This window comes from Cyanistes caeruleus, chromosome 13 (assembly GCF_971803275.1).
Source record: "Cyanistes caeruleus chromosome 13, bCyaCae1.hap1.1, whole genome shotgun sequence".
NCBI classification, from domain to species: domain Eukaryota; kingdom Metazoa; phylum Chordata; class Aves; order Passeriformes; family Paridae; genus Cyanistes; species Cyanistes caeruleus.
In genome coordinates, this window is record NC_141713.1 from 3,875,843 (window position 1) to 3,892,715 (window position 16,873).

The 16,873-nt window shown below is 41.4% G+C and overlaps 1 protein-coding gene across 6 annotated transcripts in view; it reads left to right on the plus strand.

The window, feature by feature from the left end:
- FAM169B (Protein) overlaps positions 1 to 9,502 on the plus strand; it is a 42,705-nt gene extending 33,203 nt beyond the window's left edge. For 5 of the 6 annotated variants that reach the window (XM_023933860.2, XM_023933859.2, XM_086849754.1 and 2 more), the window contains 2 exons: positions 842 to 927; positions 1,908 to 2,290. In XM_023933860.2, coding sequence (XP_023789628.2) covers positions 842 to 927; positions 1,908 to 2,129 — 308 coding nt within the window. In that variant the 3' untranslated portion in view covers positions 2,130 to 2,290. Of the gene's footprint in view, positions 1 to 841; positions 928 to 1,907; positions 2,291 to 2,567; positions 2,690 to 2,958; positions 3,098 to 3,483; positions 3,611 to 6,090; positions 6,215 to 9,371 lie in introns of those variants that run through there. The other variant, XM_086849755.1, reaches the window with a different exon arrangement.
- The last annotated feature ends 7,371 nt before the right edge of the window (positions 9,503 to 16,873 follow it).

The window sequence follows — 16,873 nt, forward strand, 5'->3', positions numbered from 1 at the left end:
GGTTTCTGTAATCCTGAGGTCAGAATTTTCAATTTTGCAAGGTGGTGTGGCTGCATCTAGTGGCAGTTCATCTGAACTGCAGCCCTCTGCTTGCTGCAGCTGATACTTCAATCTGGATGTCCACACATACACAGGCATGTATACACACACATACTCCTGTCTGCACATACACATATATTTATAAAAATCAGTCTTTTTAGCATGGTGTCACACATAGCTGCAGTCATTCATTATGAATTAGTTCTTACTGTTTGAAAAATGTAGGAGATTTAGTTTCATCAAATAGTCTCAGCAACAGGAACGTGGTGACATTTCTCTTCTGGGGCTGATTGGAGGAACAGAAATCATTTCACATGGTTTGGTCGTGGTTGCTAAATCTACCAGGCAGTGAACAGAGCTGTTTTGAAGTAGTTTAGTAATATACATAAAGCATGAAAATGTGAAGCTAATGCAAAACCAGGAAGGCTGAGAAGAATTAAAATACATTTCAAGTGATTGCATATTATTCTTTATCAGAATTGGTCAGAGTACCTATATTTTCTGAAAAGGAGAAAGGAATATGGGTTTTCCAGGTCTAAGAGGTGAACAGATTATCTATTTAGAAGAGCTTTCAAGACCCACAGACATTTTGTTTCTAGTATAGTTGTTCACCATAGGTTTTTGTGGTAGTGTCATGGGGCACCCTGGTTTGGTTAATTAACAAAAAGAAGGCAAGAAGGATTGAAGGTGAGAGTCAGGTGGCTTTTTCTGGTGCTTTTTTTTTTTTAAATGGAAATAGCCATGGAAGTATGATAATGTTTTTTCCTTTTTAATCTCTTTCTGGGGCAAAATATTCCCCCAGTTTCTCCAGAGGCTGAAGTGGGCTCTTGTATGGAGAAGACTCCAACCAGTACACTCAGACAATCTGATCTGGAGCAGATGAATAAGGTACAGTAACTAATATGCCATCTTATGACCTCATTTTCCATTGGTGGCATTTTCCCTTTTCAGTGGAGAGGTTTAAATATGAGAGATATCCACAGGTGTGTTTTACTACTGACTCCTCTATCTTATGTAGGTAGTCACAGCTATATTATATATAAATATACATGCACACATATAAATGCTATTTATAGCTAATTTATATAGCTGTAATAGTTGGAGAGGATAAAGAGCGCAGAATAGTTTTCACTGAAAGCTTTAGTTTCATCCTTGTTGAGCTAAGGGAGCTGTAACCAAGCAGGTGTACAGTGAATTCCAAGATTTGCATATGGAGTAGCTTTCTGAACTCAACTTGTGGTCTTTTCTGTGCAGGAGCTTGAGTGTGACTTTAGAATGAATAAGCCAAACTCTTTATGGTCCTAATTATTTTATCTCACTGCTGAGCTGCAGATCTGACTGTGTTTAGCTTTTTGTAGCACCAAGGCCTAAAACAGGCAGTGGGGTTCAAATGAAGACTAAGCCATGTGTCTGAGAAAACAAATCACAGGGATGAAGCTTTTTCAAGTGAAAAAGGAGAGACGAGTGGAAGCAAAACAGAGAGCTGCAGGGGTTGTTTCCCCAGCACATTTTGGTTGCCACACAATTAAATCAGTTTGTTTCCTTGAGCCCTGAGTGTCCCAGGGGAGCTGTGATGGCTCCAGCCCCTGTGGTGCACGCTCTTGTTGTGTGCTGTGGCCACAGCTTCAGAGCCCACCCAGCCAGATCAAGGCTCCCTGCGCTCCCAGTTTTCCTTACACTGACACTTCTGGGAAGGCAGGCAGAGCAGCAGGAATGAAGCTGTTCTATACAGAAAATGCAGCTGAGTTTCTTGCCTTGCAAGTTTATGGAGGTTGTGGCTGACAGAGGTGTTTGATAGCGGGATCAAGTCACTGTTTATTTTGTTTGTGTATAATTTGCTGTTCCTTCTGTCTTGGCTCTAATTTCAGAGTGTTGACTGCTTTCCTGGGGTTGGGCAAGTGACAGGAGATGCCACGGAGAAAAAAGATGACACAACAGCAGCAGGGACTTTAAACTCACAAAGTCCTGAAGAGGAGGACTTGGAACAAGGGGCAGGCGATGCTCAGCAGCATAAAGGACTCAGGAAAAGAGTAGGTCCTGGGAAATTAGTTGGAGGCAAGGCTGCCAAACAATTGAAGATTACACAATAATTTCTATTTCAGAAATCAGCAGAATTCAGTGTGATCCTGAAAATTGTAATTGTTCTTAATTTGTAACAGTGGAGAAGTTTCTTGAGGTATGATGAAATTTTTTTTGCAGCACACAGTCTTCATTTTATGTTTTGTTTTTAAATAAAGCTTTTGTTTACTAAGTGTCCTTTTCTTTCTCTTCTCACCAAGTAATTAAATAGTAGCTGAGCCTAGTTATTTCCCTGCTCTGAAAAGATTTTATTGAATTGCATGAGGTGTCCAAAGGGGAATAATTGGAGGGCTTGTAGGTACTGATGTGAGAAGATATTTCTATGGAAACCACATCCTGCATTATGGAAGAGAGATACCACAACACACGTTGGTATCAGAATGACAGTTGTAACCTTCCTTTCAGAGCAAACAATTGATCTTGAATTGCTTTCATTTGAGCTTTTCTAGCAGAAAAATCTGCCTTAAACCCTGTGGTGGACAGGATGGCACACAAAGGCCATTCATGCAGAAAAAGTTTGGTGCAGAGAAGAGTGAACAAGCTACGGGCATTAAACTGCTTTTCAGTTCAGGTACTGTGATAATTCTGTGTGCAAGCTCAGGGTGTAGAACTTCATGTAGATTCCATGTTACATGTTTTATTTCCTGTAGGCTCTTTCCTTATGTTTTGCATTCAATTAACTTGGAAATATCACGTACTTCACTAGATTATCATGCTGTGGCTTGGTAAAGAAATTTTGCTCTTTTACCACAGGCTGGTTCTGTGTTAGAATATTTAATTTTTATTTTTTTTTTTAGTGGGAAGTTTCAGAAGTCTGAATGTTGTGTTAATGAATTACAGGTGAAACTCGAAAGGATCAGATCTTTAGTCCAGTGGCAGAGAAGGCTTTGCAAAGAGGTGGACAGCAGGAGGATCCTGATAATCCTGAACAGATCCAGCAGCCTGTAATTCTTAAGTGGCTGCCTTGGAACAAGGAGAGGTAGTTGTTTCTTTCCAGAAACTAATCCAGCATTTCCAGGGATACAGTTCTGTGGGCAGGCATTGTAGGTCCACTGTAGAGATGTGTATTTCTTTCCTTGTACAGCACAATTGCTCACACATAGCCCCATCACCCTGTTTTTGTTTAAGGTTATGATTTAATGTAGCATTTATTCATGTATCCAAGTAACTCCTTCCCTGTTGAGCTGCTCTGTAAACCATATGCCTGAGACACAGTAAAATCAGACCTTCCTAAGCATCTCTTAAAAAAAAAATAAATAAAAAAGAAATGCTATAATTGGAACTTACAAGTTTTTGCCAAGAGAATTAAAACACTGGATCGTGTGCCAGTCCTAATCACGTTGCTATGGTTCTCTTGTCGCAAAGAAAGTGCATTTAGGACTATAAAGTCAGTTGATCTTAAGGTTGTTGAAAAGTCACCAAGAGTGTGCTGTGAAGACTGCTTAGAAGCTTCATGTCCTCCTGTGGAACAGCCTTTATATTCTTGTTAAAGGTATGGTTAAATACTTAAAAAACCCCAAATTTGTGAAGAGTTGCAATACCAGTTGCTTTGAAATATGATAGAAAATTATTACATCTCTGCTCATGAAAGCTGTTCTGGGCTTGCAGTGGCCTGGCAAACTGAACTTATGTCCAGTTTGCACACTATATTATAATAGCAGAGTGAGGAAAATGGGTTGTTCCAGCAAGTGAGGAACATTTGCAGAATTTTAGTCCGAATTTAAGTCTTTCAATAAAATTTTATCTAAGAAGACCCCAGAAAATTCTAAATTAATTTATATGAGGATTAAGGAGAAATATCAGGTAGTCTGGAATGGGCAGAGGACTAACTAGATTGAATTAATTCTTAATCTGGAGGCACCTTTATTTACAGGATAAAACCATTAATTTTTCAAAATCCCCAAAATGGATTTCTGGTTTACCTATTAGCCAGTGATCCACAGCTACGTTAAAAACCACTACTGGCTCTTCTCACAGAAAAATTGCTTCTTTCCTCTGTGTATGAATCTCCTTCCTTGATTTTGCTTAGGTTTTTGTTTTCTAAGTGTCTCTTTGTGTTCTAAGTATCAAAAAATCTCATGATGACAACTGAAGGAAGTAAAGGTGCATTTGCTGAGGTTATGCCGACAGGTGCTTGGTTCTCTCTAATCAAACAAAGAGATCTTCCTTCTCATCAAAACTTGTGACAATTAGAGCCAGGAATTCTGAGGTCCTACTTAACTGTACTAAACTCCAGGGCTAAAGGTTCCAGGAGGGCAGAGGCTTGTTCCATGTTATTTCAGAAATGCTGATTTAAAGAACAATTAGTCTGAATATTTATTTTGTTTCCTTTTTTTTTTTTTTATTGTTTTGTTATATTAGCTTTAAGGTACCTGATTAATGTAGAAGCTTGGATCTGCAACTCAGTTCTCAGCAGTCTGAAGCACTGCTTAATAAGAGCAGAATAATCCTAAGAGGGTCTGAAGCAGAAAAAAATCCAGTATTTTCACTGTCTTAATAGAACAGAGTAGGAAAAACCACACCCAACAGCACAAACACTTTTTTTTTTTTTCTCTCAGTGGAAGATCTTTTATTTAAAACAAATCTGCATTTACTTAGGGATAGGGTGGTTTCAGGGTGCTGAAAAAATTGGCGAAGGCTTGAAAGAGCATTCCAGTTTTTGATGGGAACTTTTCAAAAGCTCAGATTTAATCTTCTTCTGAATCTACGCTTTGGTCATGATGAGACAGTGATGGTTCTGCTCAGGAGATAATGAGGTGAGTGTGAGAGAGGGGTGGCAGATCTGCTGAGAGGGGGCTTGTGTCAGTGCTTCTTGCAAGCAGAGACACTCAAGTCTGGCCTGCAAATAAGATGTTAAACATCAAAATTAGTGTTAGCAGTCATCTGGTGGGTGTGTGCCAGCTGAAAAAGGGATTTGATTTGCTCTCAAGACAAGTAAACATACGGATTTTAAGACTAGAAATTTCATTACGTTAATCTGTCATGTTTCACATAATGTAAGCCAGACAATTTCGTGCATGATTGCTGTGTCAAAAAATCATTGGTTTTGGTTGAAACAACCCATTTTTTAGAGGGATTGTTTTGATTTGGCAGTTTTGACTTTCAGATGTTGGGCAGTGGGAAATCTGCCATGTTTGTTGGCAAGTTGTTCTAAAGTTTTGTCTTTACAAGTGCATCCAGTTTCTTTAGTCTGAATTAATTTTGTTTCAGCCTCCTGTGATGGATTTTGGTTTTCTGTTTGACACAGAGCTGTGGCTCTGGTACTGTCAAGATGCTTTCAGATGTGGGGATGGAGACCTTGTGGTCTGTCACGACATCGGTGAACGGCACTGGGTTTTGGATCTGCCTCTGTGGGGCAACTTTTCCTGACCTTGCTGCGTTCTTCTTGTCCTTTCAGATAGATTTTCAATTTTTCAAATTCCTTTTAGCAGCCAAAACATCATCAGAGCCCCCATCCTGGCCCCGGTCACGCTGAGCGATGCGGGGCTGCCGTGACCTGTGCTTGTAAATCATCACGGAATTCTCTTGTGCTTTCAGATGACCATGCCTGTAAAACTTAACCAATCTGTTTTGAGGTCTGGTTTGTGATCTCTGCGCTGTAAATGAAGCCTTTGCAGCTTCACCTGTCTCAGTACCACGAGATGGCACCATTACACAGCACAACGCTGCGTCATCTCTCGGGTTCTGCAGACTGTGCCCGGGGTTTAAATGCATCCCGGGTTGGCTTGGCTTCCTCGGGAAGGAGGATGGGAATGTAGTAGAGCCTGTCTTGGGTTTGTTGTTCAGTCTCATTTGTCTGTGGATGTTGTCTCCAGCGGGTCCGGGATGATTTTTTCAAGTATTTGTGAAGTCAAGGTGAGGTTGGAGTAGCACAGAATTCAAATTGCACCCAAGTTTTGCCCCTTTGTACTCTTGTCTCATCAGGAACCCTGGGTGTGACTTTCCATGTTGTATCTCATTGTTTCCCAGCAGATGACTCTGGCTCTGTTGTACAAAATTTTTAGATGTTTGGGAATAGAAATTCACGCTAAATAACCACTTTTGACTTGTATGACTTGATTCTGAGAAGTGAGCCATCCAAAAGTCTGCCAAACAGGTAGATGCCAAAGGAGAAGTGAATCAGGGATGTTCAGACTCATATTTTAGTGTCCTTTCCTATGGATGAAGAAGGGAGTGAACAGTGTAAACTTCACCTGCCTGGATACTTCTTAACATTTGCATATTAAGGAGGTTGTAGAAGAAGGGGAAAGTAAAAGTGTCCAAATTGAATTTCTGCTTTGTCAGTTTTATTGCTCAACTGCATAAACAAAGAATGCATCCAGCTGTAGTTCATTGTTTGTTACTGTCTTAGGCCTTTATGTATTTCTTGTTGCAGATGAGCATGCAATGAAATTTAAGTACATGGGAAACAAAATTAGGAGTTTGTAATTAGCCTGCTTTGCTATTTGTTTCCTCTTGCAGTCCAGCTTGATAGTGAAGTCCCAGTTTAATCTCCTCTATTTGCATTAGGCTTTATTGACTTTTTCTATTTTGAAGGTCGTTGGGTTTGGGTTTTTTTTGGCGGTGTTTTTTTAAGAAGTCTTTTTGGTTTTAATTTAAACTGAAGGCTCCATTTTTGGAAGATCAATAAACTCCATCTGGAAGAATTCTTTTCTCCCAGACACCTGACACTTAGATGAAGTTGAACTTTTTCTTTTCTCTTTTTTTTTTTGCATTCTCAGGGAGGGGATCAGAGGCTGTATTCACCATGATGAGAGCATTTGGGGATGTTAGCATTCATTCACCAACACTGGATTTGTAAATTAATAGCTCAGCCTCTCTGGACTGTGGTATGTTAAAGGTCAGTGACCATGAGAGGAGAAACACTTCAGAGCTCTCTGTGCCCTCTGGTCAGCACAGTGGCCTTGGCTTAATGGCTTTAATTTCATGCTGCTTTTAAAAGATACAGATGTGCAGCATACCTTCAGTCCTCCTACCTGGAACCAGTAATCCTGTCCCAGCTTTCTGCAAGGAGCAGGGAGGGAGAACACAAAAACCCTTCCTAAAAGGATTACTTGAACTGACTAATTTTCTGAGTTTCTTCTTGCTTGGCATGTCCCCTCTCATCCAAGCCTCCAATAAGTATCTTAACCAAAGATGCCTTTTGGTAAGTGCTGTCTTCAAGCCTCATGATATAAAAGAGCCTTCTGATTCCCCCACCCTCTCCAGATCTTGGGGCTGGTTCAATCTTTTTTAAAGCTATTTCTCTTGTGCTGCATGCAGAGCCCATCTGCTGTAATACAGACTGAAATGCTGCTTTTATCCTTGTTTGCGTAGAAGGTTGATGGGTAAATCAGTTGGAGTGAAAGACGCATTGTCCCTCTTTGCTCTATGTCACAAGCACAAATATCTTCCTTTTAAAGTGCCTCTTGGTAGAAGCCAAAGCCTTTGGCACAAGCCACCTCTGCTAGTTTGACCCCTTTTGTGCATCTGGGATGGAGGAGCAGCTCTGAGAAGCACAGAACAAAACCAGCAAAATAGCAAGAGAAAAGGTCAAGAAGGGGTCTTGCTCCCTGTAGACATCAGAAGTTTCTGCAAGATGATATTTAGCATGTCCTGCCTGAACAGTTAAGGCATCAAAGACACGAGCACTTCGATAGGTAATATCCTCATGAGTTGTCAAATAGATTGCAAAGCACGTTGCTCTGCCATGCTGGGCATGGGAGGGAGGGACCTTATGTCTTTCTAGTCATTGAGGTAACTGAGACTGAGAGCTTCAGAGAGCCTTTGCTTCCACAGATGGATATTCCATGCTGTGCTCTGTCCTTGCCTGGCTTTTGACTTACAGGCCTAAGCTCACGGAGTGGTGCTGTGGGCCTACAGAGGAAGGGGAAGGCAGGTTTCTACCAAAGACAGAGCTGACATCAGTTCCCAGCAATAGAAGTGCTTGATTTTTACCTCTGTATTTTTGCCTGGTTGCAGCCTTGCAGTGACTTACTCTCAGACCAGTCAGTCTTTTTGATGCAGTGTAATTACAGCAGCAGAGATGATTCTAACAATGGGATCTGAAGGGGAGGTAAAACATATGTGGATAGTTCACCTCTCAACATAGCAGGGTCAGGACAACCAATATTGCCTGTCCTAGTCAAGGGAAAAGGTCATTGGTATTAGAAATCTAGGAGGCAGACAGCATCCTATTGCTCAGGACCTGGACATGCAGGGAAATAGAATCCTGGCAGCTTTGATACTGGATTATTCCCCGTATTTATGGCAGTGGATTGGTGTAACTCTGATCAGAAAGAATCCTCTCTGCCAAATCCCAGGGTTGAACCCCAGCCCAGGACAATGAGCTCATGTGGTGGTGGCATGGACTGAGCTGTGTTCTTCACTGTTGTTACAGATTTTTCACACCCCCCTGGTTTTGTCTGCAGTGTTTGCTACTCAGGCACAGTTCTGCTTTCCCTCTTGTATCCTACTCAGGAGTTACACAGATCCTTAGAGCAGGCTGCTCTGCCTCACAGAACCCTGCCAGCGTCTGCAATCGATTCAAAACGACTTACCTGGGATCCACTTGTCCTAAAAAATAAGCATGGACTGACAGCTTTTATATATAAAGCCTGAAAAAAAGAGAGCAAGCAAGGCAGCACAGAAGAGAGCCCAGCTGATACAGGGACACACGATATAGTGCCAGCTTGGCTGAAGTCTTTTCCTGAATGCTGGAACTCATCCAGGGTGAAAGTCACAGAGTTGCAGCTTTCTGATGCTGACCTTGCTTGTTCAGCAGCCGTATCAGGGCACATCAGCCCTGGCTGCTTGATCACAGCCTCTGGGGAGTTTGAGCCCCACCATGTCCTGGCAGTGGATATGCCTGGGAGCCAGCATCCCACACCGTGCACTGCTGCCGAGGGAGCAGTTTGAACCCAGGGATGCCCAGGGATGCTACAGTGAGTGGCCATCTAATAGCACCACTTGTTGAGAAATACCAGTTGAATCTGTGGCTTCTGATGCTGAGGAGTGAACTGATTGGGAAGGAAAATTAGCCAGGGTGTATTTTAATTGTATTTATTAAATTCCTTTAAAAGCTTGCAAGCCATTTGCAAAGGCACGGGTGAGAGCTTTAGTGAGATGGTAGGTTAAGGAAGACAATGAGATTGTTGGCTTGGAGAAAAGGGGGTGAGGAATTACAGTGCCTTTGTGTAAGTAAGTCTCTTTCTGCATCAAACTGTAGTTTTTGACCTTCCTAATTAATGTTGTTGTTTTTCTTCTTACTGCAGAGCAAGCGGTGCCAGGCTGACCTGTTGGTTCACAAGATGAAAGGGGTTAACTCATCAGAATGGAGATCCCCTCTATTGGCTTATCCAAATCTTTACTAAAAGTGTGATATCCATGAGCACAAATAGAAAAATGCATCCAAGAATTATGTATGTGGGAGTTTAAAGGAGGGAGTGAAAAAAGGAAAAAAGTCCGTGTTGCTTTGAGGTTATTTTAAAAACTGAAACTGAATAGGTCAATACCCCTTAAGCTTTTTGGTCTTTAATTCTCTTAATGGTATGGCAGAAATCGTTAATTGTATTATTAAAAAAGCTTTGAAGACTGTATTAATGTAATGTGACCTCGGATCAGTCAAGATCACATTTTCATTATGATTAAAAGATTCCTTGTCCTGAAACATTGATCTCATCTCCAGCTGGCTGTGTCAGCCAGAGAAGGGCTGGCTGCACGGCAGGGCAGTAGATGGCAATATTGCATTTCATTCTGCAGCTGCTCTGCGAGAAATGCTCACCTCAGAAAGGGGCCATGAACTTTTCCCCTCAGCTTCCAAGAGCACGTTTGCACTTACAGACTGCATTAAGTATTCCAGAAGGGAAATAATTCAAAATTCCATTTTGAACCCAAATTTCTTCAGTGACTGGAGTCAAGTGCCTGAGCTACACACTGCAGGACCCAGCAAGTCCTGATCCTGCTTGTCAGCTCTGAGAATGGGCATTTGCATGTTAGAGATCATCATCAGTCTGTCCTGTGGCAGGGATTCAATGAGGCAGTATCTGACCCCTGGAACATCTCCCTCTTGCTACTGCCATTTGTCAAATTTTTTGGTAAATTTTCAACCTTTATTTCCTTTTTCTTTTTTTTCTTTTTTTGTGATTTATCCTCCTTTTTTGTGAATTTCACACCTTTTCAGTGAATTTTTCACCTTTGCATGAAGGGAATGAAAGCTGAATCAACTCATTTAGTTTCTATCGTAATTGGGGAAGGTCAGAGCGGTTCGTAGCTCACATGTTGTTTTCCTTTCAGCTGTAATATTTGGCCAGACCTCATAACAGGTCCTGGAAAGGAAGAGAAGAGCCACTTATCAAGGAGCCAGGACTGGGGAAGGTGTGTGTTACAGGGTCTTACACTGGCTGTGCTGTGCCCTAATGTGCTGTGCTGCTGGGTAGGAGAACAAGGATTTCAGAATGCAGGTGACATCTGGGGTCAGGGATTTATGAAAATGAAATTAGCTGTGGCAGCTCCAAGCTACAGTGTGTGTAAAGTGCTACTCCTTCCCTGTCCTGCGGGCATATGTCATGTGTCTCCACAGTTCTGGAAGGTACCAAGGTAAAATCCTGTTTTTTGAGGTTTTTTTTTGCCTTAAAACTCCTCGCCACGCAGGGTGTTGCAGGATGCTGGTGCTCACACCAAGTGATGGGAAGCAGAGGGGGGTGTGCTGGCTGGTGCTAAAGCCTCAGTGCTGCTGACTTTTCTATAAATAACTGCTGTCTGCTGTAATTGGTCCTATCACAGCCCATGGTGATCTTCCATATTATTGCTGGCTGCTGGAAAACTCCTGGAGGCGTAAAATAGATACCAGGAAGTTCCTGCACCCAGCACTGCTTTTCCCCATGCAGCACAACAGGCTAGAACAGAAATAGTGTTTATCAGGAGCTGATGAAGTATTTTTTACAGCAGGAAGGATGAAGGAAAAAAAGAGATTGCACCTCTAAAATGATAGCAGCAGGCCATCTCTCCTACAGGATATTGCTGGGTCTGTCGGAAAGAGAAAATCTTCGTAGGGTTTCTAGTGTGGAACTGAATGGGTATTATTATTTGTCTGCAACTTAGGGGTATTTTTCAGCTCTCCATAAAATAACAGTGTCTTGTAAGAGATGGAAAACTAGAGAAAAATGTCAGTAGTTGACTTGTGTAGTGTGTGTCTGTGTTTAAAGTGTGTATTGTGTTCTATCCTGAAGGATTTGGGAACCTTTACAGACCAGGAATGCTCTGTGCCACCCTCCCTTAAATTCAGCCAGCAGTATTTGATGTGAAGCACAACACTGAGGTGAAGCTGCCCAGCATCAGGATTTGATGTTTTTATTAAGAGAGGGCAGGAAATGGTATGAGTGGACAGGGTTCAATTGCCAAGCTCAGCAGTGACCAGTTGAAATAGCAACTGGCTTTAAAGGCATCAGGTGAGTCTGGGTTCCTCCATTCTCACTTAATTTCCACCTCTGTCTTAATCTGCATTTGTCCCTCAACAACAGAGTGGTACCCTGCATGGATTATAAAATTCATGCTCCACTGACCTAATAAAAACTTTGCTCATGTCAACAAAGAGTTTATTAGAACTGAAATCTTTCCAGAGTTGCACAGAAGCTGGCATGGAGACAGGACTGTGGAGGAACTTGTCACCAGCCTCTCAATTGACTTTTGCTGACTGATACTTCAAGACTAGATGCTATTGTAGAGCATTTAATGTAAGAAAGGATTGTTGTGAGGTCTTAACTTTTGTCCTGAATATTTGCTATTGGTGGGAACTCCTTGGTTCCAGTAGTTTGGTTCTTTGTGATGCGGAAGAAGCATTGAAAGTTCACATAGCTTTGGGTCAGAAATGTATTTTCCTTGAAGATATGCCAAGAAGGTGTCAATGTGACAGAAGCGGGGCAAAAATTCTACAGGGAAGAGAGCAGCAGGATGCCTTCTGTGGCCTCAGACAGCTCCACCAAGTGACTCCTGGGGCCTGGCTTGAAAGGAAGCTGTGTTGCTGCTGTAAGAAGGCACTGCTGATGGAAAAGCCTCAGCTATTACATTTGGATACTGAAGTCTCCAAGTGGGGAATCACCCTTGTGCAGCAGAGTGCTCCAGTAACACCAGGCTAGGCCAGGACTTCCACCTGCTGCTCTTCAGACTCACTGTCAGCCCTGCTGTGTGACAGTATCAGTTTTTGTGGGTGAAAATACATACCCAGAGCCTGATTCAGACCACTTGATGATGCTTAACCTTCCTTGCTTTCCCTTCTTCCAGCCATGATCCCCTAACTCCTTCAGTTGTTCATTGTGCTCATGCCTGCCTTTATCTCAGGTGTCTTCATGAGCAGTCTGCATGTGGCCTGTGTGTATGGATTGGTCCTAAAATACTGCATTATCAATTTAATGGCTAAAAAGCCAAACAAAAATAGAAAAATTATGGAGGCAGTTGGAAATTGATAGAATACTCTGGAGAAATTGGAGGAAAATCTTTAGTGATACCTGAAAATTCAGATGGAGAATTTCAGATGGTTGCCTTCATTTGAATAATGCATGGATAGGAATTCAGCACTGAGACTCCTCAAACTAAAAGTGAGCAACGCTTAGTGGAGACAACACACACTCAGAAACTGCAAAACGAACTGTAAGAAGAAGGAAACCTCTGGGAGTGTAAAATCCCAGCTAAAAACGACGCTGCAGTCAAGGAAATGAGCACATCTGGCTCCTTGAGTCCCAGCAGTGCTCCTGAGTGACCATTTTGTGCTGGGAGAAGACGCAGCGAAACAAAGAGTTACGCCTGGAGAAGACCCTGTTCTGCAAACTGCAGTACAAAAGCTTTTCTCACCACCTGCTTTTGAGGACTGTGCACCAGGAAAGAGCCCCTCCAGCCCAGTTTTCTGAAGGCAAACTGGTGCTTTCCATGCTTGCAGGAAGATGAAGGTAAGCTGGTGAGACACCTTCTGCCTCTTTCTCTTATTCTAGCAGTTATTTCTCCTTCAGATGACCAGTTCTCACCACAAGGAAGTTAATTCATGAGGGAAGGGGAGGTTCAGCTCTTAAGATTGTTAAGATTGTTGGTGTGGAGTTAGATTTTTGTTTCACTTACAGATTTTTTGGTTGGGTTTTTTTGCTCCAAGTCTTCAGGTTCCAGAGAAAAATATGAACAAACCCCTCTGACACCAGTTTTCACCATGACAGTAATTTGAGTGGAAACAGCTTTGCCAGCAAATAAATAAATAAATATTATATGAAAAGCTTTGGATGGAGCTGCCATGTTCATCCTTGTTTCTAAAGCCCCCACAGGCCATGTCACATATGTGGGTCATGGGGTCTATTGATTATGTGTCAGACCCTTAGGTGTCAGTAATCAATAACACTAACCTGCAGAAAATGCAGCAGAGGTTTGCTAAACCAACTCCTCACATTGTTCTTTTTCTTGTGTGTAAGTTTTCTGTGCCTCACTAACAATAACAGAATTCATAGCAGCAAAGGCAGGGCAGACAAAAACCTCATTTGGCTGCCAACTCATTTGCTGTCTGTTTTCATCTGGTTCTGCATGGTTCTTGGTGAGAAGGCAGGATGAGGAGGGGCAAGACAGGAAAGGGTATTTCCAATTGAATGGCTTCTGAGAAGTAGAAATGAAAGTGATTGAGTCGGGAGGACCTAAACATTTTGACCCCGACAGCTTATTAATATTTAACAAGGTGCCAGATTTTTCTTTGACACTGGAAATTGTTGCGACTGTCTGTCTCCGGCAGACTGAGTCTGCTTTCTCAGTCCACCATATCTAATGTACCTGCTTCCAGCCATGAATAGTCCTTATTCACAAATGCTTGCCTTTATTTGCTATTTCTGAGAATAAAGAAGGTAGCTTGGCAGATTAAGTTGTGAATTTTTTTTCATTCAAACTTCGTATCTCTGTATGTTCTCAGTGGGTCACTGAGCAGGCTGTGGTTTTCTTGTGTTGATTGTGGTTTTTAGAATCATTCCTCAAATAACTTTTAACAAAACATTTATTTGCCTTTTTCGTTTGCAGATTGCTTGTGAGCTGTTCACTGTGACAGTTACATCTTTTAAATGCAAGCAGCTCTGATGAGATAAATACAACAATTTGGAATTCAGATTCTTACTTTTATTTGTATTAATGCAATTTTTCAGGATGGTTTATGAAATGGGGATCCTGTTGGGGGTGGGAGAAAAGTCTATGCCATAAAGATAATGCAGCATTGAACGAGCGATACTCAATAGAGCAGATGAAGAGTAGAAGGAAAAAATATGTTTATGTATTATTTAGGTGGTCTGCATCCCCACTCTTTTGGTGCCTGTCTCTGTCTCTCTGCATTGTCTAGGTGGATTAGCTGCCTAATGGGGATGTGCAGACCTAAATGATTTTGCCAAGGTCACACAGAATGTCCATGACAGAGATGGATATTAATTTGGTCTTTTTTTTTTTCCCTTAAAAAAAAGAAAAAAAAAAAAAAATACTTTAAAACATCCATAATCACTTATTGTTCTCCACTCTCAATTAAATTTTTTAAAAAAACCCTTTGCCAAAGAGCTTAGTGTCAAATTGAGAGAGAGGACCCATGGACCAGAGAACTGCTTGTTTTGGCTTTAGGGATTTCCAATCAAGACTAGGAGTTGCTAATGTTATTTTTGTGAATCCCCCACAACATGGGTGTAAATTTTGAGATCTCAATAAGTATTTGGGGTTTTCTTTTGGAGATGCTTCTCTGTCTACTTTGGAAATGTTTTCATTGCACCCCAAGATTGATGTCAAGGAACTTCTGTCTTTTTGGCTTGTTTGAAGAGTAGTCCAGAATATATTTTAAAATTTTATTTTATTTTTTATTGCTCCAGCTGCTCTGTTAAGTCTGATTCTGATAATTCATCTGTTCCCCTTAATAGAACTAGGCAAACATTTGGTGATTTGAGTTTACAATGTGTATTTATGCCTTGCCATTGGGGAATCAGCTTCCATTTTTGCATTTAGAAAGTTTTAAAATGAAACCTGAAAATATTTTCCCTCTCTTTACAATGTTTAAATTGCAAAGCACCCTGTTGCTGCCTTGAGCTTTCTGCATTGGGCATAATCAGTCATTTCCATGATAATCCACTTAAAACTGTTCTCAATTACCCACTTGGGCTGTGAGTTGCCAAGTATTTGCCTACTTGCAGATGATAAAACCCATTTGGAATAAAATGGGTAAAAAGTAAATGCCAGGATGAGGTAAACCTGGAGGGAAGGACTACCAGGAGAGGGGCAACACTTGGGGTTGAGAACAGAGGCACTGAAGGAGAGAGAAGAAACATGATAAAAGCTGAAAAGGCAGAGAATCATGACAGGGAGAAAAAAAATTAAGAAGAGGGAATATGAAAACAATGTGATTTGGTGGATGAGGTCTGGTCTAGCAGATGGAGGAAGAGATTTATGCCCAGCTTTGCATGTGAACTTCTGGGTGACCGTGGACCATCTGTATCACCTCCTTGTCCTCAGCTTCACCCTCTGGAAAATGGGTCCTGTGGCACTGACCCTCCTCTGAGGTGCGTGGGTGGGAAGGGCTGGACAAGAGCTGCAGCAGCACTGGGTGTCCTGATTTATTGCTTTTCCTTTGCTAAGCCAGCATTTAGCCAGTGGCACTCTGCTCTTTCACGTGCAGGAGAGCTAGAAGCCTAAAGAAAGAAAACCACACTGCTCCTCAGCTCTGTTTCGGGAAAGGAGGGAGGCTTTTAATTATTTAAGCATCTCCTTTTCATGTTGCTTCTTGTTTTTGAATCGTTATCATTATAGTTGTTAAGGTTATAGGCTCTACATAAATCATTTAAATAATAAATAAGTCATATCATTAAGTAATACACTGGTATTATTTATGGCTTTAGGGAGAGGGTAAAAATATTGTGGATAAGGTTGTGTTTAAAATGAGAAGGAGCCTTTGTGAGGCTCATTTCAAACACTGCCTTTTGGAATTATGACATTAACTTTTGGGAATTGTCCTGGGAGGTGGATTTGGATGTTCCATCCCGGGAAGTGTTCAGGGCTGGGTTGGATGGGGCCCTGAGCAACTTGGTGGAGTGAGTGAGTGAGTGGCATCCCTGCCCATGGCAGAGGGCTGGAACTAGGTTATCTTTAAGGTCCCTTCCAACCCAAACCATTCTGTGATTCCATGATTTAATCTGAAAGAATTAGCACCAAATTGTCTGGCTCAGATCCTCTTTCCTGCAGTAAAACCCAAACCAGTCATTTGAAACTGGAATATATATATATATATATATATATATATATATATACATATATATATACACACACACAGTTTGTAAGCAAAGTTAGGAAGGTGTCACTTGAAAATCCTATTTATGAAGTGAAAAATCAATTTAACTTTTAATATATTGTAGTTAGAGAGTGTTCTACTTTACTTCTGCTCTGAATTTTTGTTCATCTGTTCATTTCTCCTTGGTTGAATTTTCCACACAATTTGAGTATTTGAAAGAAAAAAATTGTCCCAGCTAGTCTTCCTTGTGGCTCCTGATTGCCAAGTGGCTGGGAACACATTGGTTCTATAATTTGGTAAAAATAAGCAAGACAGTTGTGAAAAAATTATCAGTGGGTGATGAGAAGAATATTTTTAATAATAATTATGTGCAGGGTGATAAGACTCACCTTCTCCTGAGGAATATAGTTTGTCACTGGCATGTTCTATCTGAAGGATGTATAAACACAATTTCCTGGTCTCTGCTTTTGAATTACCTTGGTGGACCTGGATGCAATGGGGTGG